At 37.6% G+C, this 18,354-nt stretch overlaps 1 protein-coding gene across 1 annotated transcript in view; it reads left to right on the top strand.

The window, feature by feature from the left end:
• The window catches only part of si:ch211-186j3.6 (neural-cadherin), a 545,061-nt gene that overhangs the window by 345,631 nt on the left and 181,076 nt on the right, over window positions 1–18,354 (top strand). Inside the window, 1 exon segment of the mRNA XM_055154596.1 lies at window positions 6,804–7,033. Within this exon segment, the coding sequence (XP_055010571.1) occupies window positions 6,804–7,033 (230 nt within the window).

Raw genomic sequence — 18,354 nt, 5'->3', positions numbered from 1 at the left:
TATGGCATGAAAAAAACGAAAATGAAGAAAACCATTATGAGTTAATGTCCAATGTGTAATAGCCCCTTCTAAAGTCCGCAGGGTGACGCTTCAGATTAGCCATAGCGACTACTTCCTGTACACTGTACCACCAACCTTCTGTGCATTAAATATCACGTATCTAAAGTAGGGTTGGGCATGATTTGTCGATTAATCGATAATTGATCATTAAGAATTTCATCGATTACGTTCATTTTAATCGACAAACTGAATGTAGGTTGCTGTGCGTAGCGTAGGGTGACCAAACGTCCATGTCCGGGGGCACATGTAGCTCTCTGCACTCAGAAGGAGCGAGACACAAACAGTCGGTCAGCCTTCAACGTGCCGAAGCGGAGATGCATATTTAACGATGACTTGTACAAGAAATTCCACGCTTTCTGTTCCGGTCGGGACAAGTGTGAGGCCATGTGCACAGTGTACAAAGCAGGCAGATATGTTTCGGTGTCCAGTGGGAAAAAGCTCACCAGGACACCGAAAACATGAAAAAGCTTTGCCAGGTGAGAGTCGCTCAATGTCAATGACGAGGTCTCACCTCCCACCCCCCGTACGGTGTCCTGGTTTTGACAAACGCAAATATGGTCACACTAACCTGTATTCCACTGAGTCGTGCCAAATTTTTTCGCTTAGTTTATACAAATTAGCCATGCGGTTTTAAGTTTCGTTTCTGTGAGAGTTGCGCAAAGCTTATAATGTCAAACGGGCTGATGTGGCTCTAGAGTGGTTATGGTTTATATGTTGTGAAGTTAAATTTATTTATGCAGATTAGTAGTGCAGACAGTAATAATAATTATGATAAATTTTAATATAAAAAAAAACGCTAATGATTAATTGATATTCGATCGTTAATTCTCACGATGATCGATTAAGAAAATTTTATTGAATGCCCATCCCTAATCTAAAGTATTGCACCACATTTCACAAATAATTATAACACAGTTTTGACTTGCATCTAAACTAGAAGTGCAGTGCTCTGATCTTTTGAACACTCCAAGCGAGTTGCCATCCAATAAAAATTTTGCACCAGTTCACAAATTATCACAGAAAGCTGTAATTATTTGGCTAAAATTGCACATAATTTTATCAGTATTAGCAGTTCATGTTTCAGTTTTCTCTCAAGTTTAATTATTTTTATCAAGCTCTGAAATTTGCACTGAGAACTGAAACCTGAAAATAAATAAATAAATAAATTGGCTAATGAAAAAAAGTCATTAAGATATTTCCCAGTATTTATTAAGACTTATTTCTCCAATCCATCATTGTAAAATAACACAATTTGCTATATAATTACTCAATTTCTCTTTTCCTCGTATTCTCTTTGTTGGATGCCAAAACACAGGTGCGGACGGAAGCTGTGACTCAAGACCCACAATTCCCCGCTGTTAATGGTGATTACAAATTGGACCGCAATTGTCAAGATTGCAATTGCCATTAACTAACCTAGCATGTTCTCAAATCAATACCTGACATAAAAATGGGCCTCCCGTTGTCCTGACTAAGATTTAGCAAATAGATAAATGGCTCTTTGTGCTAATTGTTTGGTACAAGTTCAAACATCTTATTTTACCTTAATAAAGCCTGTAAAAAGATTAATTCATAATGAACTACTATGTTATTAATAATGATTCAGACTTAGCAACTACTTATTTAAAGGTGCGTTGTGTAACTTCTCGTCTAACGGTTTCCTGCATGGAGATGTTATTGCTTTGTCTAGAATATTTCACAGTGTGGCATTAAACCTTTCTAACTTCATGGAGACCAAACTAGACCAAGTTACAGGTCAGATCTGAGGAGAGGCGAATCCGCTCACAGACAGATTGCCTGATCCTCTAGGTATTTTTGAGCTGTAAAACTAGTATTTAAAATATGTTACTCATTTTACCAGATCTTTGACATTTTTTGTCCTGACAACATGAAAATTGGCACTGCACACACCCGTCCCATTAGGATGACACCTTCCAAATTTGAGATCAGTCAGATGAGCGGTTTGAGAGTTATGCGTGGAACAGGCAAACAAACAAACACACACACAGACGTTCCTTCCATTAATAGATAGATGTAAGTTAGAGCTGGTTAATCCCATACTGTGGAACTTTCCAGACAGAGCAGTGACATCTCCATAGAAACAAGCAGGTGACTTGCCTGTGATGAATATTCATCATAGTTTTTACACCAGTCAGTTTGGGAAAATTTATTTGAATGAAACAATCTCATCCAAAACAAAAAAACAAAAACAAAAAAACACTAGGATTTTTTTTCTGTCAATATAAAGGTGGTGTTGTGGTTTTGGAGAACTAGGAAAATTTCCTGGCAATCTATGAGTTTAGTTAGTTTTAGTTTTAGAATGCCCTGGTACTTACAGGCTTACAAAACGTAAGATGTGTTGTCTCAAACAAAAAGAGGAAACATGTCCATTGTTTTCAATCAGCACTTAAAACACTTCACACTTAACAACTCTATACTATAGAACGGGTCCCCAACCCCCAGGCTGCAGACCGGTACCAGGCCGTGGGTTGTTTAGTACCGGGCTGCAAAAGTGCAAGCCCCCCTCCCATACACATCTCTAAACCGGAACTAAACCTGGATTTAACCAGGACTAAAACCAAGACTAAACAAGGTCTAAACAAGGTCTAAACCAGGACTAAAACCAGGTCTAAACCAGGTCTAAACCAGGTCTAAACAAGGTCTAAACCAGGACTAAAACCAGGATAAACCAGGTCTAAACCAGGTCTAAACCAGGTCTAAAACCAGGACTAAAACCAAGACTAAACCAGGTTTAAACCAGGACTAAACCAGGACTAAACTAAATTTAACCAGGACTAAACCAGAACTAAAACCAGGTCTAAACTAGGACTAAAACCAGGACTAAAGCAGGTCTAAACTAGGCCCAAACCAGGTCTAAAACCAGGACTAAGCTAGGTCTAAACCAGGTCTAAAACAGAATTAAACCAGGACGAAAACAGGATTTAATCAGAACTAAAACAGGACTGAACCAGAACTAAAACCAGGACTAAACAAGGACTAAGATAGGATTTAATCAGGACTAAACCAGGACTAAAACAGAACTAAACAAGGACTAAGACAGGATTTAATCAGGACTAAACCAGGACTAAAACAGAACTAAAACAGAAGTAAACCAGGACTAAACCAGGACTAAACCATGCCTCGCCACCGCAGCCCCCAGTCCTCGAAATATTGTCGGAAATAAAACCGGTCCGTGTAGCTAAATAGGTTGAGGACTGCTATAGAATATTTGGAATTTATACACATATATGAAGTTCAGCCATTTCTTTCCCCATGCGAGTAGGTGTACTTTTTTTTTAAATTTTCATCTGAAAATAAATAAATAAATAAGTACACACACACAACTAAATTGTATTATTATTATTTTGGCCATATTGCCCATTACTGCAATTATTGCAGAAAAAAAAGTGTAGCGTTCCTCTAAAAGCATAATTTCTTAACTTGACTTTCAACAAAAATTTCCAGTTGCATTCACCAGCCTAACCACCACCTCATTCAAGATAACCACCTTAATTGAAAACACAATTTCCAAGAAAAAGAGCAGCTTCTTATTAAATATCGAGGCGTGATGGGAGAATTCTGCACAGGAAAGTCACGAATATAACCCGACATAACAAAAGACTTTGCTCTCCTCTCCACCCACTCTCTCCTTTCCCTGAGCCATGGAGTATCTGCCGCAATTAGGGGCTTTTTTGTACCATCGAGCATATGTACAAGCAGAATTTGATGTTTGACTAAGAGACTGTGTTTCGTCATTTCTATAATGAGCCTCTGCAATTTACTGAGGTAATGGGGGTAATTGATGCATGCTTTTACCAACGGAGAAAAAAAACTGTAAGTGCATTGTAGGTGGTAAGATAGCAAAGAAAATGTCCTTTTGGAATAAAACTGGTTCGATTCTTATTTGTAATATTTTGAACATTTATATTTCAAGGTCTAGTGTCTAACTTTCTGGAGGTGGCACATCACCGTGGCAATAGAAAGTTAAAGCCATACTTCGGAATTTCATATAGCCATAAGAACAACGTTTACAGGGAAACAAGCAAGTGAAAGCTGTCAGTCAGGTTTGTGGAGTCGCAAGCCCGTTCAATTAGGATGCGTGTTATTCTTCAGTGAAATAAACACAACCAAACTGAAGACACAAAAAGTGAGTTATGGCACTGAAAAAACTAAAATAAAGAAAAACATTATGACTTTATGTCCAGTGTGTAATAGCCCTAGTGAATTATCTGACTACAACGAATGCATCTACAGTGGAATCATTAATTGCTCTATTTGGCTGATAAATTACTGTATTTTTCGGACTATAACTCCCTCCGGAGTATACCAAGGCCAGGAGCCGACATTTCATTTTGAAAGGCAAGTCATAGTAACAACAATAGAATAAAGAACAACAGGCTGAATAGGCGTCTGTTATGTTAATGTAGCATATTAACAGTTATTCAGATAATTACGGCATAAACAACACATACAGTTTTACCAAACTCTCCACCTCACTCCAAATCACTAAATCCATTGAATACATTGAATTTGTCATCCTCGATGTCACTTCTGAGCAATTCCGCACAACTTCGGTTATCACTGAAGTCCAGGCTTTGTCGATCCATCTAATGACTTCCAGGAAAGTTGCATGGCACGCCTGTCCGGTTACCGTAAAGCTGTGTTCTCCATCTCTGCTTTCTGCCAGCCCCTCACAAGTTTCTCGCTCACTCCAAACTTTCTTTCTGCTGCTCGATTACCGTTTTCTGCATATTTCACTACTTGCAGCAGGACAGCAGCTTTTTTGCAGGAGACATGCACAGAAAACTGACAGACAAGCCTAGAGCCTCTCGCTTCTGTCATTCTGAAAATTGTAATACGTAAGTCGCACCGGAGTATAAGTCACCGGACCACCCATACCATGAAAAAAAGTGGGTCTTATAGTACAAAAAATACGGTACCAATAAAAATGTACGCCAATTTTCACAATTATTATCGCACAAAGTTGCAGTTATTTGGGTAAATGTCTTCTACATAGTCTAACTAAATATAGCAATGTCTGAAAACCTCATAGCCCTGTATTTTATGCATCTAAAATTGCATATTATTCTTATGGGCATTAGCAGTTCATGTTTCGGTTTTCTCTCACGTTTATTATTTTTATTAAGTTCTGAAATTTGCACTGAGAACTGAAACCTGATTTTAAAAATGTCATAAAATAAAATCTCACCATTTACCGTATAATTACTCAATTTCCCAGGACACGATTCTTTTCCTCGTGTTCTGTTTTTTTAATGCCAAAACACAGGTGCGGACGGAAGCTGTGACTCAAGACCTACAATTCCCCACTGTTAATGGTGATTACAAATTGGACCACAATTGTCAAGATTGCAATTGCCATTAACTAACCTAGCATGTTCTCAAATCAATACCTGACATAAAAATGGGCCTCCCGTTGTCCTGACTAAGATGTTGCAAAATGAAAAATTGCTACTTGTATATTAATGGTTTGGTACCACTTTAAACTTCTACTAATTTATCTTATAAAAGCCTGAACAAAGATGAATTCATATTGAAGGACTATGATTTTAAGAATGTTTCAGGCTTAGCAATGACTTAAAGGGACAGTCTGGAATTTTGGACATAGGACCTCATTTCCTAGTGAGCCAGAGTGTTGGAGACGTGTGGAGACACTTTTTAAAAAAATATTCCATCCAGTCCTTGTATTTGCAGAGGTCGCTGGTGCTAGGCTAGTGCATGTCAATGGCCATAGTTATCCTGCCACTAAAAACAGTTTTACCCACTCCACAAAACACCTGAAGCAAATCTATTATTACACCAGACTGTTGATGTAAATGTCTGTGTTGATACAATGATGTTTGAAATAAAACTAACCTTGCATCACATGATTATTAGCAGGCTAATTATAGCACCAACGACCTCTGCAAATACAAGGACTGGATGGAATATTTAAAAAAGTGTCTCCACACGTCTCCAACACTTTGGCTCACTAAGGCTACATTTATATGATGACGGTCTGAATAGAAGACGCAAAAGTGGCATTGCGTCTTCACTTTTTATTCCGCCGTGACGCAAAAGAGTAGTGGAATTCGATTGGGTATGCATGCCAGGCAACTATGGCTACATATTTGTTTCTGTGTACTGTATGTATGTGATGTAAACACGTACGCGGGGTGAGCAGATCTGACCAGAGTTTTGCATCTTTTGCGGTCGTGTAGACAGGAACGGCAGAGTGGTTTCAGATTTTTATGTTTTTAAGCCCCAAAAACACCGTCACTGTCTAAACAAAAAGCACTTCCGATAAAATATTTTCTCCTTTTTACCCGCAAGCGTTCTTGTGTAAACAGGCCCTAGGAAATGAGTTCCTATGTCCAAAATTATGGACTGTTCCTTTTATTAAAGCCTGTATGACAAGTTTTAATGTTTTTCTAGTGGGACAGAACCTGTGGTGAATATTTATCATAGTTTTATGCCAGTCATGTTGCACTTTGTGAAGATTTTTTGAATAAAACCATCCAAAATATAATTTACTCCCACAAGGAATGAATTTTTCTGACCATTTAAAGGTGTTGTCATATATTTTAGTCATCAAATCATAACTATTGTTGCTAGATTGCTTGTGCCTTTACCTGCATCTGGGGACAAGTTTATAGAGTTTAAAATCTAAATCTTACATATAGCTATTTAAGGCTATTAAAAGTGTAGTTATTATTAAGTGTTAACAATGATTTTGCTTTCTTCAGACATCACCGCCAAAGAGTTCATCGACCTGAGGGGAAAGCAGCGCAGCCGATACGATCTCCTGGTGGACTTCCTCTCGGAGATGCTGTCAGTGCCTCCAGATGACGTCAACATTTTCAGCCTAATGGACGTGAGGGACAGGATGCTCGATGTCCGCTTTGCCGTGCATGGACCGCCCTTGTTCCTACAGCCGGAGAAAATGCATGGCTACCTCGCCGCCCACAAGCAGAAGGTATGTCTTAGAGTTAATAAATGCTTTCATATTTAGAGGTGGGTGGACTATGTAAGATTTTTTATATTAGAAAAGTGTTTCAGAAAGCTGCAAAAAGAAGTGATTACATTTTAAAAAGAAAAGAAACTTGTAAGGATGTGAAGTCATATTTCTTTTTTTCTGTTCTTTTTCAATTACATTCACTTTTCAGCAGCATACTTTTACTCCTACTTGAGTTTATTGAAGTAACTTACTCTTACTCTTACTTGAGTGAAAGTTTTGGTTACTTTTTCCACTGTGAGTTAGGCTACGTTTATATGATGACAGTCTGAACAGAAAACATAGAAAGTGGTGTCGCATCTTCACTTTTTATTTTGCATTTAGACAAGCATTTTCGGGAGGAAATCTGCGTGCATTCTGTGATGCAAAAGTGTGTGGAATTCAATTAGGTTTGCATGCCGTCTGGCTCGCCTGCGACGAACTGGTGCATCCAGAATTTGACAGAGGTAATTGCAGATCCTTCTCTTTTCACTAATAGTATCTCTGCATATTCTGTACATTTGTTGGGATGCCTCCTGTAAGTTTATTAGAGCTGTTAGGTCCGACAAATGGAAATGATCCGACGTGTTTGTTTCTGTGTACTGTAGGTATGTGATGTAAACATGTACGCGACGTGAGCAGATCTGACCAGAGTTTTGCGTCTTGGGCAGTGTAGACGGAAACGCTACAGCGGAGCTTATTCAGCTTTTCCACTCTGGAGGGTAGTTTCAGATTTTTGCATTTTTAAGCCCCAAAAATGTCGCCACCGTCAAAGCAAAGGTAGTTCTGATAAAATATTTTGCCATTTTTACCCGCAAGTGTTCTCGTGTAAACAGGCCAAGTGACAAACTCTTTATGTAGACTATATTAGATGATTTGAACATTTGTGTTCCTTGCACCACTCCTTCAGATATGATTTAGTTTTTTGTGTCTGACCAGATTTTGTGCATGATTATCTTTTTATTCTTCAAATGACATTAACTTCAAATTATAAATCAGATGCTATATCCTGGCAGCTGCTCTTTAAGTTACTACTACTCGATCTATTTCGACTACAATCAATTTGTTTACACATATTAGCATATTTCTGATGGCTTGCAAAAATATAATCTGATTATTGTTCTGGGGAAAAGGACTGACAAAAAATCAATACACAATTACTAATCGAAGATATATATTAAGTCTCCAAATCTTGTGGAAATTGTGTCCCATCCCATTCCAAGTTGATTCTCATTTGAATTTCTGTCAATACTGAAATAATCCCATAAACTGGATATTAGTATAATTTCAGAATAGCCTTCAAAACAAGTAAAAGACCACATGATAATACTGTGAAACTACTATTGTTTTGGTTAACAATTCCCTTCTATTCACTAAAAAAGACATTATCATTTTTGGTACCATAATTATTTTGAGTGTCAAGCTTTCTCCATAGTATCAAATTTGAGTTTAGAATAATGGAACAATAATAGTGATTTTTTAAAATATTTTGTTTTGTTTACTTTTTTGTCAATATCAGCCACCCCTCTCTATAATACCTAGTTTGTTTGTGATGGCTTCCTGATCCATAGCAGTTGTTCAAAACCCATATAAACTGCCCACTTGTCATTCCCCCTGAAACACTGGAAAGCCCCATGAGACTTCTCCAGTGAATCCTTTAAAACATTACTGGGATCTCTCTCACTTTCTGGGCTGCAAGCTGCAATTTCGCCCCTGGCAATGTTTGGCCCAAGAGTTAAGTATCAACAAATCAAACGCGTCAGTCTCAAAGTGGGGCATTGCCTAAAGTTCTTAAATGCAAGACAAACAACAAGTAAGTGAAATGTAAACTGCCTACTACTATATAAAAAACTTTAACATTATATTATTGTCATTTTGTACTGAGTTTTAAAAGGACAACATTGTATAAAGTTAACTATGAGCCTGATTAGCATGTTACAAGAGTGCTCGCTCATCATTAGGTTACTCAAATTTCTGTTTCATTGGTTCATTCATGTTTGTGTGATCCTGTATTGTCCTGCATTCGAGGCAAATTTCAGTTTTCACCTACCCCTTATCTTCACCCGCTGCTCTGTATTTTTCAATTATAAAAAAAAAATAATAATCAGACCCTGGGTTACAAAATGTCACTATATATAAAATGTTTAATGTTTTTGGACGTGCCAAAATACAATCAAAATATCATCTTCTCATCTGTCCTGGGATCGAATGAACATGAGAGGGTATAGTTAGAGATACATCATTGCGATACTGGTATCAGATATCAGCACCGATGTTGAAAAAATTGGTGGATCGTATATGCGTTCCAAGATATCGGTTCAGCTGATCTCCAATTTTGGTCTGTCGTAATAAGATGATTGGTCCAAAATGCATCATAATATTAAACTGTACACAAAGCTGTAGTTACTTTAAATCAGGGGTCATCAAACTAAGGCCCTCCATGCCCTTTTGACCGCCTCCCCCTCCAGTCATGGCCTATTATTTTATTTTTTTTTTGGCAAATAAAAACACGTCTGCATCTTGTATTTTGTTGAATTTTTTTTTCAATTTTTATATGAAGTATTTATATTTAAATAATTATAAGACGTATTTACATTTGCCGCAGAATTTTCCTCACCTGACAAGCTCGAGATCAAACCGTGACAGTCAGCGCACACGCAGAGTTCTGTAGTGCAGTTAAGGACAGCTAAATGTAAGGGCCGTGCAGTTTGTCTGATATGTAAAGAAAGTATAGCGGTTTTCAAAGAATATACTCTGCGTCGTCAGGATCATACAATTCTGTTATACGGCCTACCCGACCCCGGCCCCTCATCACAAGTTTGGTGACCCCTGCTTCAAATGATAAATAACAGTTACAAAACATTTTGTAACCATACGCTGTTTGTGTTTAAAAGAGTAAAATATATATATCAGCCTCCACACTGGTAGCGGTTGATTTCAGCTGTAAGCAGATATTTAAAGCCAAAGTATCAGTATCATAACCTATGAAGCTGGATCGATGCATCCGTAGGCATAGTTTGTGTTTGTGTATGTGTATGTCTCAAAGTGACTCATATCTTCTGGGGAATACTTTAATGACTCAGGTTGCAGAAATAAGATGATTTATTACGTATTTACATCTTAAAGATTGTGATGGTGCTGTTCAGTCATTCATAATAATATCTGGTTAGTAAGTAAACACCTAGACTAATAGTACGCAGATGTGAAATTAATCTTTGCTCTACATTTCCTACCAGAGATGACTACTGCTGTATTTTTACCACTTTTTGCTGGCAAGAGATGTACTTTTTGCAGCCCACGTTGACTGAAAGAGGTTGCCAATTTGTGTTTGCATGTGATACCGGTGTACACTACCTCACTTTGAATTACATCTCTGTTTAATCTAATATCAGAGTCTGTCTAATAATTATATAATACTTAATGTTGACAACAAGCAGGTGTTGCCAGTAGCATGCTTGTACTAATATATAAAAAAAAGGTTGTTGTGAGGATCAATGGCTCCTGATCACTGATGATTCCTGTCTTTTTATGTGGTTCTCCAACACATGGGCAAGCCTTATTTTCTGGATTACTACAGTCATGCTGTTCTATTTTGATTGTATAGAAACAGAAACATTTGACATATTTTGACCATTTTGCTTTCTAACTTTTCTGGCACCTGCTTTTCTCCACAGACGTGTTATTGTTATTGTAGCCTAGAATGTTCCAAAGTATGGCATGCAACATTACTATCTCCATGGACGTCCAAGTCACAGATCAGATCTGTGTAAAGGCAATCTGTCTCTACACCTGTAATTGAAGAGTACATGCAAGATCTGTTTGTTTTATGCCGTACTGTGAAATATTTTCAGTAAAACAGTCACATCTCCATGAAGAAAGGCAGGTGCCATACCCTCCCAACAACAACAATACCATACATATTAATTAATTAATTAATCATTGCATTTATATAGTACCTTTCAAGATACCCAAAGCACTTTACAGTTCATTATTCATTCACTCAAGACTTAGTGGTGCTAAGCTACGATTGTAGCCACAGCTGCCCTGGTGTGGGTGAAGTGTCTTGCCTAAGGTTTTTTTTAATTTTACCACTGGAGCCCCACTGTGGCACCTGGAATTCCTAGTGGTTTCCCATCCAAGTACTAACCAGGCCCAGCCCTGCTAATATTTTAATCGTAAAGACAGTGAACATGTCAAATGTATCACACACAAGTTTCTTTCCACTAAACAAGCAACAAAACTGTAGCACTGCAGTAAAATAATTTAATAAAATATACCAAACATACACTTGGCAATATATCAATACAGTAGCCCATGATAGCTGTCATTAGTGTTGTCACGATATTAAAATTTGATTTTGATTCGAAAGGAAAATGCTTGATACTCAATACCGATTTCTTTCTTTAGATAAAAAGAATGTATTTTTCAACATTAAATCGTAGTACGTTCTTTTACCATGTGGTTTAATATCTGTGTAATCCCTCAGTGGTCCAGGTAGGTTCCATAGTGGTCCACAGGTGTTTACTAGTCTGTGTGCTCTTCACACCTCAAAATCATTCTAAAGCTATTCAGGAAAAGTTCAATTTCTGTCTTGTGAATGTGACTTTTTTGGTATCGATACATGCTCAAGTGAGTCTCTAGTTTCAATACTAGTTTGAGTATCGATTAGTATCTGATTTTCAATACCTTTGGCAACCCTAATTGCCAGTAGCTTCAAACTACAAATTCAGTTTATTTTGCATAACCACAAATCAGATTGACAGCACAGAATCCCTTTCATCTTCAGATATTTCAGAGATTAAATGTTCCTATCTGCTTGAAAGTACAACAAAAGTAGCTGAGATGTGCAGAACTTGACAATACATCTTCCGGCTCTGGTCAGAAGTCATTTGAAAAGCCTGAATGAGAGCGGCAGACCTCCGTGTAGGTGTTTGAATAAGCAGTTTGCAGTGAGAGATGGTGTTGACCGGTGTCCAGGGAGCATAGGATAGAGCGTTGTGAGTTTGCATGTTTGAGTCTGCCGAAGGTGAATCAGTCTAAGTACATGGTTTACGTCTGGTTAAAATGGACATTGTGAGGGAAAGATCTGTGCTCCCTTGCTGTTGACCTGATAAGAGGTTCAAAATGTGAAGTGTGAATGATAAGTGCAGATTAAGCAGTGAGAGATGGAGCGATGGGAAGAAGAGAGAAATGGTGATTTATGGATATGTTTGCTGAGTTGCTGTATGTATTTGGGCAATAAAGATGATTCAGTTTGGTGCCTAATGGCTGAGAACAATGGACTGATGGGCAATACAAAAATGTTAGTTTTACTTACCGTAATTCCAACTTTAATGTGCAGTGTAATGCTTGACGATATTATCAGCTGATATGAGCACTTGGAGACACATCGGCTATCGGCCTAAATCTTGCTGATATGGGCCGATAGTCCACGTGGACATGTTATACCTCATTATAAAGTGTAGACTCTCTATATTATGTCCATTTAATCCAATTTACAGACAAATAAATGTCCAAATATGTGGCCTCGCATCAGTATTTATCTGTGGAGTAACCCCCAAAATCACGTCACTCGTGCGCTTGTTTACACATGCAGTTCCTGTCAACATGCTGGATTATATTATATTTATGGACAATCATTTGGGTCAGGATTGAAAGGACACTTATTAGTGAAAGCTTGTGATCCAAGAGGAGCCTGTGTGAGCAGTGAGTGTTGCAAATGTGTCGGTTTTGGAGCTACTTTTGGTTCTTTCTCATTGGTTAGCGCTTAGCTGCTGTAGCTCCCACACATAAACAGCTTGTTTTCTCTTACACTGGCCTAGTGTAAAGTGACTATAGTGGTTGTACACATGTTACTGGACCTGCACTGATATGTAGATGAGCTGTGAACAGAGTTGTGAATGTTTTGCATTTACACATAATTAATTACCGCGGAGCGAACACATTTCCCGCTAAGGGCGGTAGTTTACTTACGTTGTTTACTATCTAGAATATCATGCAAAAATGCCATTAGGCCAACCTGAAGTCTTTAACTATGACCGTAAAGAGGCAGAATAACAATAAATGTAGCCTAAATAAACCCAATATAAAATCCAGTAGAGCCAAACCTAAGTTGTATAATCAATTGAAGATTTATAGTGAATTTTTTATCACTAAATATATCGTCTTTTATATCGGCTATCGGCCGCCCTAACTCCCATTTTATCAGTATCATATCAGTCACAAAAAATCCATATTGGTCGGGCCCTAGTGCAGTATGTAATGTTTCTGTCTATCACCTGCCTGTCCCCATGGAGATAATGGAGATTTGCCTGGAATGCTCCACAGTATGACATTAATCTCATCCATAAATACCTTGAAAAAAAAAACTATCACTCTTACTCTCCTGAAATGAGCTCTAATTTGCTCTCCATGGTGGCGTGATCGGCTTGTTTCCATGGAGATAGATGTTTATTGGGATACTATGGAACATTTTAGGAAAAGTAAGAACATTTCCATGGAGACAAACTGATGCCAGATATATAGTAGTGCTCATTTAAGAGATGTTAGGCCTCTTATTGCCCAAGGGTTCACAAGCCAGTGCAGTAATTGTACATGTGCTAAATCATAGTCAGGAATAATTTTGTTTTTACATAGCAAACTTGCACTGAAGAGATGTGGTGGAACGTTATGTAGTTGTCCTGCAAGATCACTGCCAAATTGAAATTGCAATTTGAATGGTCACAGTTATCCAAATGATCATTTATCATTTTCTCTACATACAACAAAATATATTGTGTCTAGTCATGTCTAAAAGCTGCTAACCCTGTAGTTTAGGCCATTACCATCATGTTCTGAAAGACATGGGATGGCTTTTTTCTCACAAATACTCCTGAACTGGTTTAATATGTGGACATTTTTCTAAAAAATTACAAATAGAGATCATTTTCCAAAATCATTCAGGCTTGTTGTCAGTCAGTAGTGTGTACTAGTAGATCTTATATGTAGTATTATAAAGCAAAGAGGATCAAGATGGCCGAAGAAAGAAAAATTTAACAAGAGGACAGGGGGAGTGCTCGGGGCCAAAGATGTAGCGGCTCTCCTTATTAGTGCTCTCAATGCTTCTGTAATGCTTTAGAAGAGAAGAGATTGAAAGGGAAAAAAAAAAAAACACATCTGCTCAAAGTCTGCCTGCTCATCCTTAATAATAGAACTTATCCCTCAGCGTTTTCAATACTGCCGGCTTCACTTGACTTTTAATAGAACTATATTGGTTTCCACTTTTTATATGGAAAGGTTAGTATTGCGGGCAGGTACCAAGGTTCTTCTCGTCATTACATTAATGCAGGCCCACAGGCAGAGGGATGGGAGTTTGTCTCTGCACATTTTGCAATAGTCGAAAGTACAATACTGTCTAACCTGTTGGACCTTTGCTTGTACGAAGACAATTCAATGCACATTTGATTAGAGTAGAAATGATTGTGGATACTGATGTAGTTTTATGGACTGATTGAACTTGAAAAAAAAAAAAACAGTTATTTTATCAGCTTTTACGGTCCTATATTACACCATTCTCTAATCTCTGTTACAATGTTGTTTCCTTATCACAAAAATACTTGGAGTTGTGTTTTGTATCATTTGCACATGTTTAATGCACAAATCCTACATATTTAGGTGGAGTTCTTTTCTCAAACAGAAAACATGGGTTGATAAAGGAAGTGCTCCACTTTTTTAAAAGCTCCATACACCTTTACTAGAATCATTTGGATGATTGGAAATGCCAAACTGTATTGAACTAACAGTAAAAGAAAGCTGTGAACATTTTGGGCTTTGGAGATGTAAACAGACTAATAAAACGTTACTCAAACATGTGTGAATGAAACAAAACACAACCTTTTTTTTTTGAGGAGGCAGCAACATAATATGGCTTAAAGCTCACAGAGTCAGCTTTTTGTAATAGTTTTCTAACTAACTGTCTAGTCAGCACTCTCTCCAAAAACTTGAGAATGACCCAAACACAAAACAGCTCAGGGTTATCTATCATTTTGAACAAAACCAAATTTCTCTATCACCCCATAGTACCAGAGTTTATTACTTCAATCAGAATGTTCCAGAGTATGGCTTTAAATGTATCTACTGTATCTCCATGGAGACAAGCATGTGCTGCCACTAGCCAAGTTACAGGTCAGATCTGTGGGAGGATTCCCTGCTCACTGTTGAAAGCACGTTTTTCAAGATCAAGGTTTTCTTTAGCAATAAAAAGTACTTGTAATTAGACAGTGTAATCCTGCATTTGTCCAGTAGTGTTTCAAAGTAGACGGTTTCAGTAGAGGTCATCTGGACGTTGTTTTTGCAATCAAGACCTTTTGCCTTAGCCTGATTTTATCAACTGGTTTTACTTTGTTTCACTTCGTACAAACCATCTGACCTCGCAGCCTTAGATTTCGTTCGTTCGACGGTAGGCAGGTACTTTTTATCATTTAACCAATCACTGCTATTTGGTTGTGGCGTATGTAATGCGCCGCTAACGGGTCTAACTGGTATATTAAGCTTTTCCATATCCCGTAGGAAGAAGGGCAATAACGTCTTTCTCCTTGATAAAATTCACCAAACATTTTCTTTATTCCGGCTTTAAATCCTTGATTTCAGTAATCCTTCACAACACTGAATATATGGCCCTTCGCTGATTGGCTGGTGCCTGAACTTGCACTTCTGAGGTTTTTGTGAACCATCTATTGTATTCTGATTCCTGACCTATTCGCTGGAGAGAAATAAAATTGAGCGGAGACACTAGGTGGCGCCAGCCTGGCTACTTTTGCATTCCATCCAGAAGCCATTTTTTATTTATGTAACTTAAAGATGCATTGCGACTTTTCCGCTTTTCCTATTTACAGAAAGAATCATTGTATTTTTTTTTTTTTTATGAATAAATGCTAGATAGATGGATCTATCTAAAGCATACCATGGAACATTCCAGGAAAAGCCATAACATCTCTGACAATAAAGCAACCATTTCTTGTCACACACACTACACTGCACTAATCTCATTAACAGATAGACATAAGGACAATGAAAGAACACAGTCTGTACCGCCAATGAACAGAAATCATCAATCATTTTAACTTGATGAGGATTATGTCATCATTATTTTTGTCCTTATTTGCCCCTGTCTGCTATATAGAGTTATAAGCATATTTCCTTGCACGTGTGAAATTCCCTAGTTTTCCTGATTATATCTCACTATACTGTATAAATATTTTAACATGACATTTCACTGCACCACTCAACGGAATGGAAGACATGTGAACGATATGACCCATCTAGGATTTTACACTCATTATAATAGTAGGTCACCGGCTTGCGCATTTTTCGAATAGACTGTAATTTACCATGCAAATTATCCTGGAAAATTGTACATTGTGAACCACAATTATTTCATACAATTGCACAAGGCCTATAGAGAGTCATGCGAGTGCAAAGATCACATACATACAATCCAAAGCAATGTGCAAGTCGGAAGAGTGCACATTACACTAGACTAGACTTGTAACACTAGATAGCACAAAGTCAAGGAATTATGATCACATGCCCTCATTTCAGAATATCAACCCATAAAAACAATTTGACATGAAAAAAATAGCAATAAATTGACAAAAACAAAACAAAACAAACAAAAAAAACAACTCTTCTCTACTACTTAAATGCACATGAACACGCTTGCAAGATGGATATTTTTTACTTGCTAAATACGCTCATAACTCCATTTTGTGCAAGATACATGTCTTCATGCTGGTTTTCTAGAGTTTTCTAGAAAATGATGATGGAATTCTCCCAGATGATGGGCAAGAGACAGATTTTGATTACATTGTACTTTTCCTGTGAAATATCCAGTATGTAAATTTACTACTGTTTACAACTTGATTTCTTTTAGTCATTTCTTTTAGTCATGTATTAAAAAATATATATTTATTAGCATTTGTAGCCATGCTTAAATTTCATCTGTTGGTATTAATATTAGCAATACTAACAAAACATCAATAATCATAAATTCAGTATGATTTAAATAAGCCTAAATAAACCTCTATTTTTCATATACACTTGTACATAATATAATTTGAAGAGGGCTGCACAATTTTGTTTTATATATATATAAAAAAAAACAATAATAATGTTTCTCTCTGATGAATATTGCGATTATGGTTAGAGCTGTAATAAAATATGTTTAAAAAGTAGGATTCTGTTCTGAATGTGTGTTATAAGCGACTCCAGGAGCATTACAATTTAAAAAAGACTATATGTGAACTGATAAACTAATGCAAGAACCCCACCATGAATTTCACAACATGTTTGTAGAGGCCTAAACTACAAGTACAACACGATTTTTCTATATATCTAGACAAAATATTGTGTAAATTGCAAAATAAATTCTAAATCTAAATAACTAAAGATTTTGAAATTTGATAATAGTGACTCCAACTAGACTGCAGTATATATTGTGCAGCATCAATTTGCAGTCCAGCCAGTCAGTCTTATTTAACACATCCGAAATTGCTCATACTTGCCTATTTATTCCGAGCAAATCGACAGAAGCAAATGTAAGTACAATGCATTTGCAGCAAGCTGATAAGAACACTGCACTCTCAGACTGCATTTAAACTGCATGAGGCATGAATCAGCCCAAACAATGATCCATAAACCTGGGAAAAAACTACTGCTCATCCGGCACAGGCCATTTGCCGGAATAAGTGGATCAGATACAATAAGATAGATGCTCGCTAACCATGTCTCGCGCGCTCAAACCAGACGCAGTGAATGATGTCCAATCAGTGCAGAACATTGAGCATCTAGTGACCTTCGCAGGGTTCAACAGCGCCCTCATTGTGTTTGTCTATATGCAAACGCGCGTCGGTAAATGCCCGCCCCGTTCTGGCTGGCTTGGTGCCACGATTCATAAACTCACTTGACCATTGTCGCTCTCACCAGCAAAGAGTGTGCGTGATTCGAGAGCGCCAGAGACGTTTTCAATTTTCATTCCAAGTTTATCTGAGCTCATGGCCCAGAGAATCGCACTTTCCTCTCTGTCTCATCATCATTTAGACTGAATTTAGGAAGTAGTGCAGAAAGTACTCGAATCTTCTTAAGGAGGCATTCGATTGCTGTACGTATTATCGGTTGGTTTGAAAAGTTGGTCTTTTATTAGAAAGGGGAACTGCAAATTGACTCTTGCTTTTTGGACAGTTTTTTGACAAGGTAATAAATATAGTACCTGTTCTGTGGAACGTAAGGACCAATGTCACATAACAACTGCTGTGGAATGATTCTGG

The sequence above is a fragment of the Boleophthalmus pectinirostris genome, unplaced genomic scaffold (genome assembly GCF_026225935.1).
Source record: "Boleophthalmus pectinirostris isolate CB_2022bp ecotype Guang Dong unplaced genomic scaffold, ASM2622593v1 HiC_scaffold_19, whole genome shotgun sequence".
Taxonomy (NCBI): domain Eukaryota; kingdom Metazoa; phylum Chordata; class Actinopteri; order Gobiiformes; family Gobiidae; genus Boleophthalmus; species Boleophthalmus pectinirostris.
This window is presented reverse-complemented; position numbering and strand designations above follow the sequence as displayed.